Genomic DNA, 19,804 nt, shown 5'->3' on the forward strand with positions numbered 1-19,804 from the left:
TTCTTTCTCCATCCAAGAGGAGAGTCTGTCCTTCAGATTAAAGTTCCATGAGGGTCTCCTCTTCAGGGTTGGGAACCTGGAGTCCTGCATCCTGGCTCTCAGGGGACCCACCCTTACCCCCACTGCACATGAAATCTGGCCATGGTCCATGGACCCCTACAGTCGATGTGGAACAGTTCTAGGGGACCGGGGAGAAGGGTTCAGCTGGGGCCTGCTAGGGATGTCCACGTCAGCCTCAGAGACTGACCCCTGGGGCGTCAGCAAGAAGAATGGAAAGAGGAAGAGGAGAGGAGCCCCTTCAGGTAAGTGGGGAGACACCTGGTTCTGCCACACACAGCGCCCACCCCAGGACCCAGCCCAGGGCTCCAAACCCAGCACCAAATGAAGTATCCCAGCCTCCTCTGCTCAGCCCCTGTGGGTCCGTCCCTGTCTCCCGGCCTCCTGTGTGGCCAGTCCCCAGGTCAGTAATTTAGCCTGTTTATTGCCCGCTCCCGGGTGACGTCCAGGGCCTGGCTCCCTGACCGCTTGCGGCTGCGCTTGAGCTTGCATAAGTCCTTGTCGAACACTTCCCCGGAGCGTAAGGCTGACACCAGGTCATCAAACTCGCCTCCCTCCTCCAGCGCGCCGCCGGCCAGGACCTTCCGTTGTCGCTGCCACCTCTCCCGTTCCCTCTGCTCCTTCAGCTGGAGGGGTGAGGAGGGAGAGCAAGAGGCTAGCACCCGGAGATGGGCTGGGCAGAGCAGCCACCCACAGTCCAGTTTACCAAGCACGCCTGCCCACCAGGCGCTCCCTCCCGGGCCGGTGCAGGGATGCTGGTGTTCGCAGCTAGGCCCACTTCCCTCCTTTCTGGGCACCTGCCTGCCGGCAGCCCAGGAAGACCCGTCTCTCTCCTTGGGAGCTGACATCAGCCCCTACAGTGTTTTTCGGTGCCTGCCCCCCTCACACAGACTCATCCATTCTCTCCCTCAGAAGCCCCCACCAGCCCAGCCATTCCCCGGTCAGCTCCTCACCATGGCCTCCATGCGTGCCCGCCGCTCCTCCTCCTCCTTCCTCTTCCTCATGGCCTCCAGGTCCTGCCGGGCCTCCGAAAAGGCCTGCAGGAAGGTGTCAAAGATGCCGAAGAATTCATCTGGCTGCATCTTGCTGTCATGTTCCCCAAAGTGTGTCAGGGCCTTGGAGAACTATTAGGGGGAGAAGAGGTGTTGGGCTCACCCCTTAGCACGGTGGGCTTAGCTCCTGGGCACCAGCCAGAGCAGAGCCTAGTCCGAGGCTGGACACCTTTGGCTAAGTGGGCAGGGCTGAAGAGGGGAGACCCCCATGGTCATCAGTCTAGGGAAAAGGCTGAAGGAGAGGCGGGGGGGCGACCCCTGGGGAGGCTGGCTGACAGCAGCCCAGGGCCACCTTTACGTATGTTTGTGTGGAGGCACAGGGTCGGGAGCTGCAGAACTAGTGATTTAACTCTGAGCCTCAGTGTCCTAATGGAGGTAATCATTGAACTTGCTTCTTCGTGTGGTGGGGGTTAAGCGAGTGAATAGGTGTAAAGTGCTATAATTAGATGTGTCATTCGAGAGCTTCCCTCTCATTCAAACCACCCAACAGCCCCCAAGACAAACCTCCCCACTTACAGTGAGCTCCATGCACCAGCAACGTGGGCCTCTCCTAGGGCTGGCTAGAAAGTTGAATCTCGGGCCCCATCCCAGAGCTGAATGAGGACCCACATTTTCATACCCCCCCCCCAATAGGGTCCATGTGAGAAGCAGGGAGAGGAATAGCAAATGAGGCCAAAGGACTCCTCAGCCAGCTCTCTTCACCACAGCTAGGCAACCTTGGGCCAGTTACTTAACCTCTCTGGATCTCAGCGCATATGTCTTCCAAATAGGAGAATGACCTCTCAACAAACCTATAAAGCAGGTAGTAAGAGGAATCCTGTAAGAGACTTAATGTGATGCCTGACACTTGATAAACAAAGTTGCTGTTACTTTTCTTGTAGGAGTGAGGAATCAGTATTTCCTCCAAGCTCTGTGACTAGGTTGTTCCTCTTGGACCATCTGTAGTAGGAATGTGGGGGGATGTGGCTTCATGAGACTGAGTTGGAGGGCGGGAGGTGGGGGGGTTGCTGAGTTGGGCACCCTTACCTTATCCCTGGCCTCATTGAGCTGGTCCTCCAGCTCTGAGAAGCTGAAGCTGGAGACTGTGATGAAGTCACTCATAACTGGGACAAACTTGTCATTTGGCTCCCGCACCTGGCGCTTCTGATATTCCAGCTCCTGAGGAGGGAAAGCCGAGTGCTAGTTACAGTGGTGCCAGGACAGGAGTTAGGAACGCTGGGCATTCCGTATTTCCCACCCACTCTGCTTGACAGTCAGGATAGGGAGCCTTCCTCTGGACGTGGGGATACCCTAAGTCTCAAAATTTTAATTCTACCCACCCCTGGCCCAGCACTGCCCCCTTTCTTTTTCTTGATCCTTGCTACCCAAAGCATGGCCTGGGAGCAGCAGCCTCAACTCACCTGGGAGGGTTTAGGAATCCAGACTCTCATGCCCTACCCTAGACCCACAGAATCACAATCTGCACTTTAACAAGACTTTCAGGTGTTTTGTGTGCAGGTTAAAGTGTCAGAGGCATTTCTAGAACTTTGAGCTGATGCAGCTGGTCTGTTGACTTTTTTTTTTTTTTAAATACAAGCACTGGGTAGAGTCAGAAACGCGGGAGGGTGAGAGAATTCACCAGAGCCAGAGCGGGGAGCAGAACAGGCAGATAGATGAAACACACTGCTGAGGGGAGCAGCAGGTGCGGCAGGAGAGGTCTGCGTGCCATGTGGGACCCTCGCCCAGTGGCCAGGGATCGAACTGGCGCTGCAGAGGATGGGGGCAGCTTCGCAGCCCAGCGCCCAACCGCTGCACCACCAGAGGAGGCCCTGTAGACTCTTGAGTAGCACTTTCAAGACCTATGAGAGCGGAAGTGCCCTCCCTCTCCTCCACAGTGACAAAAAATGCTCTTTCTCATTCTTGACTTCATTCTTTCCTTACTTGCCTCCTCCCCACCCCACCTGCATACACGCAGTGAAGATGGGAAGGGTCTCTAGTTCCTAGGTGCAGGGCACAAGGAACTGGGGACATCCCCACACTGGGCCATCCTAGCCTAGGGTCAGAGAGAGTAGCCTCTGAGAGTAGCCTCCTGCTGAGAGGTCATTGGCAGGAATGGTGGGGAGCAGAGGCATGGGTGCAGCCCCTGGGTCCTCACTGACCTGAGCCAAAGAAAACATGTGGAACGTCCGGGGACATGGGTACCAATGTCCCACTAGGTGCTACCTGTCCCTAGCCAGCCTTTGCAGATTGGCTCCTTTTCCCCATGCACTGGAATCAAACTTAACCATGCAGCACATTTACGGCTCATCCCATACCAATGCCAGGCAGACCTGCAGGGTAACGGCCATGCTGGGCAATAGCCATGGCTACCATATCAGGTGGATGTCCCCTCTGAGAGTCCCAATTTACACTCCAGATAATCCAACCACCCTTTCTGGAGGGCTGACTCTGCACCAGAGGCTGTACCCACTGAGCCAGTTGCTCTGTCACCCGGCCAGGAGCTTTGAGTCACAGAAACGTATTGGAGAGGGTGTGCTGTCTGGGGTGCACCATATGACTGGTGACAGGCAGCACAAACACAGCCACCATGGGCAGACGACGCTGAGCCAGGCAGGCTGAGCTGAAGTACTCACCACCTCGACCGCTCTGAGGCCCCGCCTGAGGTTGCCCACCTCTTTCTCCAGCTCTGCCAGGCTGTGGGGGACACAGAGGGAGAAACGGGAGCTAAAGGTAGTTCAGGGAGAGAACTGTTTGAAGTCCAGGGACCTGGGAATCCATGGTCCTGGGCTCCAGCCCTTCTTTCACCACTAACATGTGGCCCTGCCAAAGCCCCCCCTCGATGTTCTGTGTATGCTTCTATAAGACAACACAGGTGCACTTATTTCTGATCTGGAAGGATCTAAATAACATGTTACACTACATATTAGAAGGTTTGTAACATACGATCTCTGGCCTGGCTCTGCTTATTACCATGAGGTGATGCTTACAAGCTCTTCACATGGTATCACGCACGCAGTAGCATTGGATGCACTTCATTCTCCGCTGGACATGCTTCAATCAGCCTGTGTTCAGGTCTGACTTCTTCCCTACAGTAGATGCCCCTGGGGCCCCATATCACCTTGGAGCACCCATTGTTGTGCACCTCCCTAACTTCCAACTGTGTAAGCACTTTTTCTGGGAGTCAAGGTCGATGCCCCACCCAGAAGCCATCAGCCTATGACAGCCACGAGATGGTGTAGGAAGTCACAGCTCCCTCGCTCCTTGGGTGGGACAAGTAGTCTGAGGGTCTTATACCGTCTCCTGGCTTCCCTGGGGGCCAATAAGCTCTGTGGTGGGAACTGTCTTGATAATGCTCCCAAACCTGGCTCCCTTCCCCACTGTTTTCTGGGAACAGGTCTGAAATAAGGATTTGAGAGCAAATAGTTTGTCTTTGTTTCATTCTCCCAGAAGCAGACACTAAGGCACAGCCCATTCCTAATCAGCCCAGGGTAGCCCCAAAGGAAGACATTTAATCAAGAATATTTGTGATCACAGGGAGAAGGGAGCTAAGGAGGGGCCCCTCACTTGACTTTGGCAGCTTCTGGAAGATGCTGCAGCTCCGAGGGCATGTTCAGGATGTCAGGAAAATGCTTCTCCAGGATCATGATCAGATAATGGAGTAGAGAGATGTTTCTGTGGATGAAAGTCATTTCAGGGGTAAGGGTCCATGAAAACTGGGAATGAAGGTCAATAAGAAACTGGAGTGAAGTGTCAGGGCAAAGAGGTGACAATTTTGGGGTTGGAATTGGAGGGCTAGAGGGAGACGGGGTTTGGCCGGGTTGGGGTAAGAAGGAGGCTAAAGCGGCAGCAGTGTCCCACCTGTCGATGCTGGACTTGGTGTCGACAATCTTGTTAAGGCTGGCCACCCGGAACCCATAGGCGCCCCCACGCTGCCCTTTGTTCATGAAGTTGCCGATGGCCAGGACAACCTCCAGCATTTGCATTAACCGCTTGCTGCGGACCAGCTCCCGGGAGGCCAGCAGGATGGCTGGGAGAGAAGGGGTGGGTCAGGGCCCTGAACAGATGATGGTGGCCTCTCTCTGGGGTACAAGGGGACCAGCTGCCTGATCCAAAGTCCAGGAAAGGGGCTGTCAAGTTTCTGCAGCTCTCAGAGGGCCAGAGACTATACCCACTGTTCCGAAGACCCACCTACCCACACGCACCCACCTCCAGGAGAAACAAATTTGCCAAAAGCCAATATGCCAAGAAATTCATTCCAGGATACACCAACTCCTCCTTTGATATGTTCCAGAATATCTTTTCTTGAATATATTTAAAGACTATTAATATATCCTTTCTTTGTATAGACACATGTATACTTTTACTTTTCCAAACCTAGTAGTTAAAAATTTAAGTTTCAACATATAATAGGGCTGTTTCTGCCTCTTTTCAGATACCGAATTTCACAAATTTCTGTACTATAAGATAATGGTATTCTTTACAGTTATGGTGTCTTAGATTTGATTAAATATATTATGTGATAACCTACTGAACATTACTTACAATGTGTTTACACCCTCTAGGCATTGTAACTCTTTCTTCCCAACACCTTAAATGATGTATTTGTTAGAAATACAAAGGTGAGCAGTAATCAAAACTTGAGCACGTCATTCAGATGTAGGTGAATGAAGTAAGAGTCCTCCCCCGGCCATGGTGATGAGCAGAACCCTGGGGTATGTGTCTTATCTTTGACTGCTAGTCATGGAATATGCTTTTTGATTATTAAGGGTGGTGATAAGAAAACCAAACCATCATATGCCAGAGATTCCTTAAGATATTTCTATGAAGATAAAGTGAGAACCATTTGATTAAAAGTTGGCCGAAATCTTTAAAAGCAGTGAAGATTAAATGTAATAAAAAGGGGCTGAACAGAGGAATAAGAAAGATTTGTCAGTGGCTGCTAAAGTTGAACACCTGCATATTCTATGACCTCATGGCAGCTTTAGTCTTGATGGGTATTTGAGAGGTTTCTTGTTGTTTGGTTTTTATTCTTAAATTACAAATAGATTTGGTTAAATAAATTATGGTATATTCATACCACAGGAAAAAGTGCAGCACTGGAAAGGAACAGCCCACTGCTATATATAACAAAAAGTCACCTTTTTTATCAACTATTATGATGAGCAAAAGAAGCCAGCATAAAATTATTCATACCAATCCTTCATTGTATATTCAAGACTGACAAATCTAACCTGGAGGTCAAGATAGTTGTTACCTTTGGACACTGTGCATTTCTTGACCTGGTTGTTGATTACACAGTGAGTTCACTTTAGGATGATTCATCAAGGAGGACTCTTACATGTGTATACTTTTCCCATAAAGATTTCAATTAAAAGTTGACTTTAAGGAACTACTCATAAATTACTCAGTAATTTATATTGGTTGGGATAGTTTCTCCAAGGTGGATATGCTATTTGAAAAATTTGCAGAATCCTCCTAAAAATGCTAAAATGTTGGCAAAACAGAAAATGACAAGAGTTCAAAGGAAATCAGTGTAAATGGGAAAACTCCCATCTGCACTGCAGACATTTTAGATATATTCATAAGGATAATATATCCATGAATATTTCATAAGAATATGTTTACATTTGAGACCATATTCATCTTGACTATATTCAGTGAATGTATTCATAATGAGAATCAGTAAATTTGGTATATTCAGCAATGAACATATTCATAAGAAGAATATATTCAACAAGAAAATGTTCATGAATATATTCATAAATGAATTGGCAAACTGACCCAGAGGACCTGTTGGGGGAGTGGAGTAGGGGGTGTCCACAGTGCTCAACCAGCTGGAATAGGGCCAAATCTCAGCTCCTCCAGGAATATTTCCTGGGAGCAATGGAAAAAAGGTATATGGATCCCCAATTAGCCTTCTGACTCTACCCTGTCAAGCCCACTTACCTTATTTTATAAGAAAACGATTCAGCCCCCTCTTCCCAGAACTCTAGATCTCTCTAGAACAGCAGCTATTGCAATAGCAGGGTGAGGCCTTCTCCTGGCAGGCTTTGCCAACCCAAATACACCTTGCTCTGTTTAGCTTGCTACTAAAGGACACTGTTCTCTGAGCATCTAGTGACTAACTCTTGGGGAGTGTTCAGGAGCAGCATCCTGAGAGCAGGAAATGATCTGAGATCAAAGCTACCTGGTGTCTCTGCTACTCTGGTTCCAAGTTCCAACTGGCAATAGCTCCAGCAAACCAAGACACAGCACTTGGGCTGAACCCCTTATCTGTTTCTCATACCCCCAAATTAGTCTGCAGCAGGACTGAGAACATAGGGGAAAATTTATCCATTGCCAGGGCAGGAGGCACCACCAGACTTCAGGCTGCAGAGTGCAGACTCACCGCAGAACTCCTGCCTCTCCTCTCAGACTCATGATCTATGACCACAGCACTTCCCTCGCACGTGAGGGTCAGGATCCACGTTACAGAAAACTCTGCCTCCTCTGTCACACTCTAACCAACCTACAGAATCTTCCAGGACACAGCTCATTAACTCCAGAAAGGCATTCTCCAGACTGGGCATCCCAAGGAGTGCGGGGTGGTCCTGGTGTCCAGCAGAGGGGGCCCATGCTCTGCTTTGGTCCCAGCCTGGCCCCCTAAGCATCCCAGACACAGGCAATCATTCCACTCTGCTGACCCTGTCCTCACCACAGATGAGCCTCCCAGTCTCTCCTCTCCTGGGTGTCCTGGGTCTGCATGGGTGCCCACCTGCCTTCCCCACTGACAGCTGCAGGGAGATGTCCTCTGGGAAGGACTACAGCACAAGAGTGAAGGGACGGACTTTTAAGTAGGACATCGGCACTCTAGTCCTGGCTCCACCACCCAGCAGTGACATGGCCTCAGGCAGCATATCCCTATTTTAGGGATGAGAGAACTGAGTGCACCCATAGAGTGGCTGTGAGGACCAAATGACACCACCACAGGCAGTTTTTCACACGATGTTTGGGACGTGGTTCTCATTTAATTAAAGTTCTCATCTGGAAAAGGCCTCTGGAGGAGGGTTCCCGAACTCAGGTGCAATCAGGGGTCACTGTGCCTGAATTCCTACTTTTCTGAACAGCTCACACTTCCAGTAACATGCCTAGGGGTCTTCTTTGCGCCTAGACCCTCTTGGTCAGAGTTAAGGCTGGTGGGCTCAGTTCATGCCGGGCACTGTTCTAGTGATTGCCATCTTGCTGGCCTTTCTGCCCCAGGCTGGGGCAGATGTCACAAATGGCCCAGCTGGGAGAATCCGCATACTGAGGCACAAGGAATGTGCCCGCATGCTGACATGAAATGTGCGTAGATCTAAAATAATCGTAGTTTGAAATTTACCCCTTGACTTTGGTTTTCCGGGGTGATGGACAATAAGGAGCCTACCTCTATCCCTGTTCACTGACTCCCCCCGGCCTCCCCAGAAGCCTCTCCACTCCAGGCTCCCACGCCCTCAGCTGTACCTTCCACCTTGGGCTTGGCCTCAGCCAGTCGCTCCTGGAACTTCTTCTTGAAGAAGAGGGCCTGCAGTCGCTGCTGGTAGTGGTCAATCCTGCAGAAGGGGGAGCTAGTCAGGAGACAGCCTCCACCCCAACCCAGCTCCAGCCCCTCCTTCTCCACCTATAGCCCCCACCTGCTCATTTCATAGAGGAAGCGGTCAGCACGGGCCATCCGCTCAATCTCATGCTTGTGCTCCTCCAGGAGGTCAATGTCACTCTTCTCCGGGACGAACTTGAGGAGCTGCAAAGGGCAGGTGAAGGCCAGACAGGGCACTGGTGAAGTGCTGATGTTGAGGTGCAGCACATGGAAGTCCTTACACTGACCAGGCACAAGATGGGGAGGGGTCCTTCAAAGGGAGAGGCATCCCCACATGGACAGATTCACCTTTCATCTGCCCCAGGGATGATAGTGCAACAGGCTCTATGCTTATTTTTTAACTTTTAAAAATTGAAATCGACATACAGTCAAGGACACTATTCTTACACGTACACTCAATGATTATTTTCTTTTTAAACCAACTTTATTGAGGCATAATTTCCATTTAAAAAAGTGAGTACATTTAAAATGTGCAGTTTAGGGGCCTCCCTGATGGCACAGAGGTTGTCTCAGCACTATCAAGCTATCAACAGCCACGTCGGCATGAGTTCAATCCACGGCCAGGGAGCTACCCACATGGCACAGCAGACCTCTCCTGTCTCACCCGCTGCTCCCCTAGGCAGTGTATTTTAGTAGACCCTCCTATTCTGTTCCCTACTCTGTCTCTGGTGAATCTTCTCACCCCCTAGACCTCTGGCCTACACCCCAGCCAGCATTAAAAAAAAAAAAATCTTTAAAAATAAATAAATAAAATGTACAGTTCATTGACTTTTGACAATATGATCCACCCTTTGAACCACAATCCAGATTAAGATGCAGAAGGGGCCTTCCTTGTGGTGCAGCTGGTTAAGCACAGCTCTGTGAAGCTGTCTGCAGCCTCTACAGCACAGGTTCAATTCCCAGCTGGCCAGGGAGATACAGATATGGCGTGGCAGACCTCTCCTGTCACACCCGCTGCTCCCCTCAGCAGTGTTTTCGGTCGTCTGCCTGTTCTGCTCCCCACTCTGTCTCTGGTGAATTCTCTCACCCTCTCATGCCTCTGTCCTGTACCCCGGTTCTTGTATAAATAAAAATAAAATCTTTTATTTTTTTTAAATTAAAAAAAAAATTGCAGATTTCCATCCTTCCAGAATGTTCCTCTGTGTTAGTTCAATGAGCCAACTCACTCTCATCCCCCTACACAGCCTCTCAATTGAATTGCATCACCTTAAATTAGATTTGCCTATTCTTGAACTCCTTATAAATTTGTGTTCTCCTTTGTGGCTACTTTTTTTCAATAACTATAAGGTTTTAGATGGATCTTTGTTTTAAGTATTGGTAGTCTTTTTTATTCACAGCAGAATAGCACTCTAGTCTAGGAGTATGCACAGTTATGTGTTCCCTTTCCAATTGATTGGACAATTGTTTGTTCCTATTGGTTATTTCTTATTGGACATTTGGGCTGTTCAATTTGGGGGTTCATAAATAAAATTGTTACAAATATTATTTTTATGTGTTTTTTAGTCAGTATCTGTACTCATTTGTCCTGAGTAAATACCTAGGGAGAGGATTGCTGGGCAAGAGGGTAGGTGTATGCTTAGCCTTAGAGTTTTCCAGAATGATTCTACCAAAGGAGAATACCAATTGTTTTGCATCCTTGTCAACACTCGGCATTTTTGGCCCTTTAAGTTTTAGCTATTCTGAAGGGGTGTGGTACTACCTCACTGTGATGTGCTGTTGTTTCCTTAATAATGGTGATGAATAGCGTTGAGCATCTCTTACTGTGTTTCTCTGATGACTAATGGTATGGAGACTTTTGGAAATTTACTTTCATGAAGTACTTGTTCAAATCTCTTGTTCATGTTTGAGTTGTTTATCATTTTCTCACTGATTTGTAGAGCTTCTGTTTCTGAATGAGATCTTTGCTGGAAAATATAAGGCAAGAGTCTTCTAAAGTTTGGTCTTTTTACTCTTGGAACGTGCCTTCTTAATTTAGTAAGTCCAATGGTTTTGTTTGGTATTTTTAATTTTCCCTTGAAGAATATAACAAGTTGAGGTATAAGAGATTTGGGGGAGATGTGACAATCAGTCACTGTACATTGCCTGGAGAGCACAGAGGGTCGTACCTCATAGCTCCTTCCCGGGCCTCACTCCCCTGTAAAAGCCTTTGTTGACCTCAGAAAAGGGAGTCCAGGAAAGTTTTTATAAGCCTCCTTCCCCTTTCCTACAGCCTGTTATCTCTTTGACCTAAGAGTCCCAAGCCTCTCTGGGGCTATAGGGAAGAATACTGCCTCCCCTTGGATCAGCCCCCTCCCCTCCCCACTAGGAGCCTTACCTGCTCCAGCATGTCCTTGGCCAGGTCCTCCTGCTCATCCATCTTCAAGATGGCCTGCCGGATCTCCTCGTTAGAAAGCTTCAGCCTAAGGCGAAACCCCGACCCTGAGCAGCCTGGTCTGTCCCCTCTGCTTAGCAAAGACCCCAGTCCACCTTCTCCAGAAGGCAGAGCCCCAGCTTTCTCTCCTCAGTTGGACCCCTCCCCACCTCCTCTGCAAAGCCCTCCATAGTAAACTAATGTGACCCAGTCTATGAACTCCATAATGAGCTCTTTTAGTCTCTAAATAGAGGCTCGAGTCTCTGGTCTCTTGTTCAGGTCTCCGTCAAAACCAATAGAGAAATTTCAGAGTTCAGGGCCATCTGCAGTGTAGACCGAGCGCCAGGAGCAACTTTCTGATCCTTCTCTCCTCATGCCTAAAATATCTACAGCATCTCCCTGGGAGGAAGGGACTGCTGGCAAACTGCTCAGGGGCAATTTCCTGCCTCTTTCATTTGCAGAAGACAGACGAGCTCTCACTCTTCTGACAGCGTTCCGCTCCCACACAGCTGTTCTAATCTGTCTTGTTTGGGAGAAGGAGAAACCACCCCCCACGTCCCTACAGGCCTTCCCTTCCAGATACACACGCATTGGGAATGCTAGGGAGACAAAACTCTCCCCCACATCAAGGGGGAGAAACTGAGGCCTGAGGCTTTGCAGGAAGGGAAGAGGGCACAGAGGTCCCCAAGGAGGCTGGGGCAGCACTAAGAATAGTATGGGAGGTGGTGCCCTCTGACCCCGGCTCGGGCGGGAGGCCCTGCATAGAAGCTATGCTATTAGTGCATAGACTGCCCCATTTGTTCAGCAGTGGCGGGAAATGCTTGGGCGCTGAGATCATGCTGCTCTGTGGCCTGGGCTGAGCGACGCCCTCCTTGGGCTTAGAGCAACTCTGGTGCCCACTGACCAGGCTGGTCAGGAGACGCGTGCTTGGGGCAATCTCTGACTGCCAAGCCCTGCACTGCTACTCAACATGGGCTCCTAGGAGAAGGTTCGAGATCAAAGTTCCACCCCATTCCAAGGACTCAACAGAAATAGAGCAAGACAAGAGACTGCTGTCTCAGACATTCAATTCCACCATCTTTTGCTTCAGCCCCATCTCAGGCCTCTACAGCTCAATCCCTCCCACCAGGAGCCTATTATAGGGCAGAGGCCAAAGAGGCGGGGCCAGCACGTACTTGGAGAGAAGAATGATGCAGTTCTGAGCCCTCCGGCCATCAATGACTGACAGTTCCTTGACCTTTCGGGAAGCCAGGTAGATATCTTCTGTGGAGCCCGACTCCTTCTGCAAACAATAAGCCAAGTGCAAAGTTTGGAGGAGGGTGTTCCCAAATCTTCTTCTTGCTACCCCTCTACCCACAGGAGCTGCCCCCTACTAACCAGGGAACAGTCCTGGTATGAGCAAGAAAAGAAAGGAAAGGAAAAGAGGAGAGAGGAGGGTGGTTAGTAACCTACTCTAATAGGAGGCATCTGGACTTGAGAGGGTTGGGAGGTAATGAAGGAGCCCCTTTTTAGAGAGTGCCCTCTCTGAGCAAACTAAAATTATTATGGTGGAGGGGAGTGACTGATCCCCATGGCCTTGGGCAATGCAATATGATCTACAAGGCCTACAGAAGGCCTACAAGGCCCAAGCCCCAGCATCCCTGCTCAGAGCGCCTCCCCAAGCTTATGAGGAGAACCTGGCTCCCCATATATCACAGTTCCTGGATTCCTGGGCACTTCTGGTACAGCCAATGTGTTCAGGCTAGAAGGCATCCACAAGTGGGGAAACTGAGGCAGTCTCCACAAAGTATTTTCTCCTCTTCTGGGCAGGAAGAATCCCAGGAAATCAGATTTATCCTCCTTTTTTCATGGGTCCCTATTGAGGTAGACAGGAGACCAATCTCTCCAACCATATGCTCCTTGCTGCACAGTCCAGGGGCTACCACTAATGTTACCGTCTTTTGCATTCTACTAATGCAATGCCAAGTGCAGTGCCCAGCCTGCACAGCCTCACACAACAGGCTTGCCTTGAGTCTGGTGGGTCAGACAATAGACAGAGAAGATTTCTCCTCATTCACCTTCATGGCTGACGGGGGTCTAACTTATCTCCCTCTCCCACATGTGAGCTTTCTCTTTGGGGATCCTCCCCCATGCCATGTTGGATGGGTAATCAGGTAGAAGGTGGAATGAATAATCCCTCTCTTTTAGGTCTAGTACCTAGCTGCAGCCCAGGACAGTCATTAAAAGTTAGGGTGTCCAGAGCCCCAAGAGTGACTCACCTGCTGAGAAGGATTAGTTATCAGCTCCTAGGCAGGGAGCAGCCACAGCCAACAGAGAATTAAACATGCACAATATTAGCCAAGAGTTCAGGGACCCAGAACAGTAGAATAGAACAGGAGATATAGGATCCCTCAGCATCTACTCTGTCTGCCCCATCCCAATGAAACCCCCGGGGGGGAGAGAGAGACCAACTGTGCACGTGGTTGCAAGCAGCACTGAGCAGCAGCTGCTTCCGCAGATGTGCACTCACAGGGAAGCCGAACACCACCAAGGAGAGCCTCTCTTGCCTCTCCCTCAGGGCAGCCAGGGCCCAGCTCTTCCACCCCAGGCCTCACCTGCTCTTCTCCTTCCCTCTCCTTTGCGGAATCTGCCCAGAGGGGAGAGGGTGTGCTTCTGCCCCTAGATGAGTTCATCCTTCTAACTGGGGGAGGAGACCCAGATGAACTTGATCTGGAGGTGCTTCCAAGTTGTATTCACAGAGGCAGAGGAAAGCAGGTGTACCTGAATTTTGTTACCTGCCCTTTACCCTGGTAGTTCTTTTGATTTCTAAGGGAGCAGAGGGGACAGAGCCCACACCTGACCCTTCTGGAGATGAAGTTATTCACTCAAGCCCTGCAGAGGGCAATGGGGGAAGACCAGAGCGCAGAGGACAACCCTGCCCCATGTACCCGGGGCCCCATGATGGGGAGGCAGATGTTCAGGACAACACGCCTCTAGGGTGTCGCCTGGAGGCTGGCAACTGTTGAGTGACAGTGGTGTCTGAGTGAGCCCAATCCTAAAACAAGGGGCTGGACTGAATGGGGTCAGAAAGGCAAAAGAGGGCAGAACAGTTTATCTGAAATCTTCACTCATTAAATGTGGAGGCTTCAGACCCAGCTTGTTCTCAATCCACACCCCCACTTTCCCCACAGGGCCCCATCCAAGCCCCACCGCAGGGCTCTGGAGACTGGGCAGGCTGACCAGAACCCTGGCCCAGAAGAAGTCCCATGTGATTGGCCACGCCTGACACACCCCTGTGCACACTCCCTTCATCCTCAGTGTCTACTCAGCAGCACTAAGCACACAAAGTTTCAGCTCCGGTCAGGCCACACAGTTGACATGGACATGGGCTTAATTACTTTTCCTAGAATCTGTTTTATCTAGAACCTCAAGGCAGGGCCAGAGTCCAATGCTCACCCACCACTGTTTAGGCTAATCCCCTAGGTGCAGTCACACATGTTCTCACTTCTATGTGCCCTCAGGGAGGGCCAGCCACAGGTCTGGAAGTGGCAGAAACCAGCAAGGAGCCAGTCACAACATGGCCCACGAGGACAGAGTTCCTTCTCACTGGCACCTGGGGAAGTTCCCAGAGTGAGGCCCCTGGTCTCAGAAGAGAAAACATGGACCATCACAACCCAGAGTAAAATCTTTCCCTGGAGGCAGATAGACCACGGAGAAAGCAAACCCCCCAAGGCCTCTTGCCTGGTAATGCCCCAGGTATGCTGACTATGGTGCAGATTTCTGGGCCTCAACACATTCTTCTGACTCACATTCACTTGAGGATGAAGTCTGCATATCATTTTTGGCAACCTTACTGGTATTGCCTTGGGCAGGCCCTGCATTCTAGCCCCAACCTCACACCCCAATGCTGCTGGAAGATCAGGCTCACTGGCCAGTCGTGTCCATAGGGCAAAGCCCAGAGCCTCTTCTGGCCTGCCTAAGCCTGTTCTAGCCTCAACCCCCTAATGTGACATGCAGCTGTTCCACCTTCCTGGAAACACTAACACCTTCTGTCCAACCAGCTGATGGCAGTGTTGGGAGAAGAGAATCCTGGGACCAAAGAAAGCAGTGATCAACAGTTGTTGGGATCTGGGCTCCAGGATGAGAGAGAGAGAAATGGACAAAATACTATTTCATCATTTAATGTGTAAATACAATCTATAATACAATGGGATAGAGCCCACTGCACCTCAAATTCAAAGCTACACCCCAGCAAGAACATGGGACCTGATCAAGAATAAAATATCTGGCATGTGTTGGAGGGAAGGAAGGAGGGGCCGAGGGTTGGGCTCAAGGGCTATATGTGGAAGTCCAGACTAGAAGTCAAGACCCACAACCTTGGAGGGGGCAAGTTCTTACCTGGTGCCTCTGATAAGCTGAAAACATTTTTTCAAAGTCCTCTAGGTCCAGAATCCGAAATACCTGCATGTCATCGATGTCATTCCATACGGTGCCAGGGACACGCTCCTAAGATCAAGGGCAGGGAGAAGATTTCATGGTTGACTCCCCTATTATGCAGAGCCTCCCTAATCCCACATCACCCAACAGCATATACAACAGCCAGGCTTTCAGAAGGGGCCACCCATTCACTCCACTTAATACTCTGCCCAGGGTATCAAGTGTGGCTGCATGTCTGCATGTTCCAGAAATCAACAGGAATGTTGGCATAAGGGGTTCATAAGTTGGAGTGGGGGGGCACTATACTCCTTCCAGAAAATCTACGCTGGTGCTGGCGACCTTTGCATGGGACCCGCTCTCCCTATAGGTAGGAGTGGGCTGGAGTTGGCAAAGCAATGCTGTCCACACAAAACCTCGGCACAGGCTGCATTCCCTATATCCTGGTCATTTTCTCTCCCAGACGTCTTTGTTCCACTTTCCCAGATTCCCAAAGACTCAGCCATCTGATTCCTCTGTGCCGGCTCAGGCCAGCAGTACCACCATGATTTCCCACTGGCCAGACCAGGGAAGGTACCCCATTCCTTATGACTGGGATGGGCCCAGGGGGTTATATCCCCGAGTCTCTCAACTGATGTGTGGTCCCATCTCTGCATCGGACCCTTGCACTGAACCCAGAACCTCAGGGATCTCAGCAGGAGTTTTTAGCTCATTCAAGAGCGCCCTAGTGGTTTCGTAACACCCCAATAAAGACTTTGAGGACAGAGATCAAAGCCCCCCTCCCAGGTGCCATCCCTCTCTGCCAAGAAATCCTCACCCCATCCGAGCTTTGCTGTCCTTTAAAACAGCATCTACCCTCCTTCCCCTGCTGGGAGGGCAATCGAGGAACCTTCAAAATGCTGCCTCCTCCTTCCTCCAGCTCCCCCTCAACAATGCTTAGAGAGAAACATACCTTTCACTCACTCTTATTTTCTTAAACTCTGCAAAGGGGAGGCTAGGCCAGAGCAGGGGGGTGGGGACATTCCTGTGGCCTTCCTAAGGCCAGGGACCCTCTTGTGGAATGCCGGGCTGGGAAGCTTGCAGAAGCAAGGGCTACAGGCAAGGGGCCAAGCTCAACACAGACACATTCTTTTCATGGCAGAAACAACCACTGTGTGTGTGTGTGTGTGTGTGTGTGTGTACAGGAGCACTCGTAGGTTAGGCGAGGGGGCTGGCATGGGATGTGGACAGAAGATGAGAAGGGAAGGGGAATTGAATGGGAGAAAGGAGGCAAGGGAAACTGCCAGCTGGCTCTCCATCAAAATCTAGGCTGGGGTGGAGGTGAGGAAGTGGGAAGTCCCCTAGAGATAGAGCTTCTCGCTGCTCTTTATTTGTGCAGTGGCCAGGACCAGAAGAAAGGGGTGGGAGTTAGAGAGCTGGGGCTTCAACACGGGGCAGAATTTCCTATCAGACAACAGACTGAGCATCTTCCCCAGAACTGTCCCATCCCCATATTCTCTAGAAGCATTTGGGAGGCTGTTTGTGGAGGTTTGGCTGAGGTCCAGAGCTAGAAAGAGGACTAGCTCTTCCTAGCATTCTCACATCGTAAATTTCACCATGTTTGTACCTTGTATAATAAGCCTCAGATTGAATTTTTACACCACCCTGGGCAAGACCTCACCACCTCTAGTCGGGAATCCCGGGGCTTCTGCTCCTCTGTAAACATCCTTTATATGCCAGGCAAACTGCTCTCCAAAATGCATTTCATTAACCTTCCCTCCTAGAGTACATGGGGTAACAGACCTACTGCCTTGTACTCTTGACCTCAACCCTATGTGGGAAAGAAGGCCAAGCCAGGGGTGCTGTTCTTTTCCCTTTTCACATAAGGGGAAACTGAGTCTTAGCAATGCTTACCTTCTAATCTCAAATGAGGATTAAATGAGATGACGCACTTGCAGCACACACGGTAGTTCCATGAATGAGAATTCATCTAATATTATTTGTTGTATGTGTCCAAAAGATTACTCACTGTTCTAAATCCTTCTATACATTAAGTCAGTCATCACAATACTCCTTTGTCATGCATATCCTTATTTCCCCCTTTGCACAGATTTGGAATCTAACCCAGATAATCAAATAACCTGTCCCAGTTGCACAATTAAAAGTTTAGAATAGGATACTAGATTCACAAATATTATTCATGTCCCTCCACCCCATTTCTGCTGAGGAATGTCTTTAATTCCTGCAAATCTCCCTATGATCTGCCCCTGCAAATCTCCCTATGATCTGCCCCTGCAAACCTGTACTTTCCAGTCTAAGAAGGAAATTCTGGCCTCTTCTGTATCCCTGGGGAATTTATAGTATATATAATTTTTAGATATTTTTATATAATAAATACATAAAATATAAATATTTTTATATTTATATCATATATGCAATAATATATATTATATAATTATATCATATAATATATAACATGTATGATATATGTGATAATATATGATATATATGATATAATAATAAATATACAATAATAAATACAATACATAATATATTATATATGCACTTTATATATATTTTATATATATATAGACTTTATAGGATCTCAGCTAAAACACTAAGCACAAAGTTCTATATGATGAAAGGTGGCAAAAATATTAGAGGCCTTGTCTGTCTTCCTAAACTGTGGAAGTTCCTAATCAACCTTTCATTATACTTTCAAAACACTAAATTATGTTTTAAGTACAGGTGACAAAATTAGCCCTTTTTTTAACCACAATAAAATAATATTTCTGACCAGGAGCCACAGGCGTCTCCATGCAGCCAGTGGCCTTGGGTTCAGCAGGGTGGCTGGCCTGCTCCTATGCAGCAGGCCCTTCTGGCTCCTCTCATGATCTTAGAGAAGGATCCGCTAGTGCACAACTCCTGAGCAGTTGTCACAGACTTCCACAATGTTACTTCCAAATGCTGCTAATTGGTGGCTCTAACATTTTAATTACTCAGATGGAAAATGTTATCAGAGGCCCAGGCAACTATGAATGGGCTGTATTTATGCTTTATGTTTCCACCTAGATTGCAAAACCAGAGGTAGAAGGAATCTTAGGGATCATCTCACAGACAAACAAACTGATGTACAGCAAAGTGAGTGATTTTCACAGATCACACAGTTATACTAATCCTGGATTAGCTAGAGGTTAGACCCTTTCCCTCAGTTCATCCCCAGGATCGCTCGGTGTTTCCACAAATATTCTTTCTAATTTGTCAGGTCCTACACTGTGATAAGACAGTGTTAAGTCTCAACTTTTGTTATTGTCCATTTACTAGAGACCTAGATTTGGCTTGTTATCTGGTCTACCATTAGGAAACAGCACCTAACAAATAATTGAATTACTAATTACTTTGTAATCCCACATCTCTATCCACTGAAGTCACCAGTTGAGCTCATTTAAAGTAAACAGAATAGAACAGCTATGAATTCCCCAATAGTTACTCCAGCAGGTCCATACAAGGTCAAAGGGCATCCATGAGCTCCAGCTCCACATAGATGTGTGCAGGGCTGTTGCTGAACATGAGTGTGGCTCAGGCTACCTGAACTCAGTGACAGGGTATGTGTTTACTCAGAGTCAGAGCCACTATTCCTTTTAATGGGGCATAGCACAGACAGGAGGCAGGGCTTGACCCAGGCTAGAACTGGTTTCAATTACCATGGCTCTAACATGCCCAGGGCATCTTAACGCAACACTCATGACAGCCCAACAGGGGCAGCAACTCCCACACACAGGCCTGCAATGGGTGATTATTGGTGGAGAACACTTATGAGCTGAGCACTCTAGAATAGCAACAACCAGTGTTTGCACCTGACCCCTGGAAGGATGCCAGAAGGGCTGTATGTTGACATCCAAGTCTTCAATACAACAGTAGCTCAGCACCCTCCCTTGTTACCCACATCATGGAACCATCATTCAGCCCTTTTTACACATTGTTCTGATCTTTGTCATCTCTAGTCTTTGTTCTAAGATCTCTGTCTATAGCTTCTACGCTTTCTCTCAAATTAATCCTATGCTTAAAATTCTAGCTGGCCTTAGTGACCCATGCTCTGATATATATATATATATATATATATATATATATATATATATATATATATATATATATATATATATATATATATATATTACTCCATTAACCCTCAGCACACCCAAATTCCATTTGTGGTTGGTTTTACCAAATGCCAAGTCATCTCCTCCCAGTGTAGATGTTTTTCCCAGTGGGCAGTGAACTACCTGGAATCAGCAACCCCAAATTCTCCATCCCTGTGTCTACCTTTATCCCCCACTAAAGAAATAACCCAGGGTGGAG

At 48.8% G+C, this 19,804-nt stretch overlaps 1 protein-coding gene across 5 annotated transcripts in view; it reads right to left on the minus strand.

Annotated features, from left to right (window-relative positions):
- Window positions 1-461: 461 nt before the first annotated feature.
- Window positions 462-19,804, minus strand: part of DAAM2 (dishevelled associated activator of morphogenesis 2) — a gene marked incomplete at both ends in the record, with an annotated part of 41,055 nt that continues 21,712 nt past the window's right edge. The window contains 12 exons of one of the 5 annotated variants that reach the window (XM_084228949.1): window positions 462-683; window positions 1,011-1,181; window positions 2,136-2,267; window positions 3,722-3,782; window positions 4,653-4,760; window positions 4,947-5,115; window positions 8,571-8,659; window positions 8,741-8,847; window positions 11,018-11,102; window positions 12,229-12,335; window positions 13,312-13,338; window positions 15,431-15,538. In XM_084228949.1, coding sequence (XP_084085075.1) covers window positions 462-683; window positions 1,011-1,181; window positions 2,136-2,267; window positions 3,722-3,782; window positions 4,653-4,760; window positions 4,947-5,115; window positions 8,571-8,659; window positions 8,741-8,847; window positions 11,018-11,102; window positions 12,229-12,335; window positions 13,312-13,338; window positions 15,431-15,538 — 1,386 coding nt within the window. Of the gene's footprint in view, window positions 684-1,010; window positions 1,182-2,135; window positions 2,268-3,721; window positions 3,783-4,652; window positions 4,761-4,946; window positions 5,116-8,570; window positions 8,660-8,740; window positions 8,848-11,017; window positions 11,103-12,228; window positions 12,416-13,307; window positions 13,339-15,405; window positions 15,539-19,804 lie in introns of all 5 variants that reach the window. The other 4 variants (XM_084228945.1, XM_084228948.1, XM_084228947.1 and 1 more) reach the window with 4 other exon arrangements.

This window comes from Talpa europaea, assembly GCF_964194135.1.
Source record: "Talpa europaea genome assembly, chromosome: 2".
Classification (NCBI taxonomy): Eukaryota; Metazoa; Chordata; class Mammalia; order Eulipotyphla; family Talpidae; genus Talpa; species Talpa europaea.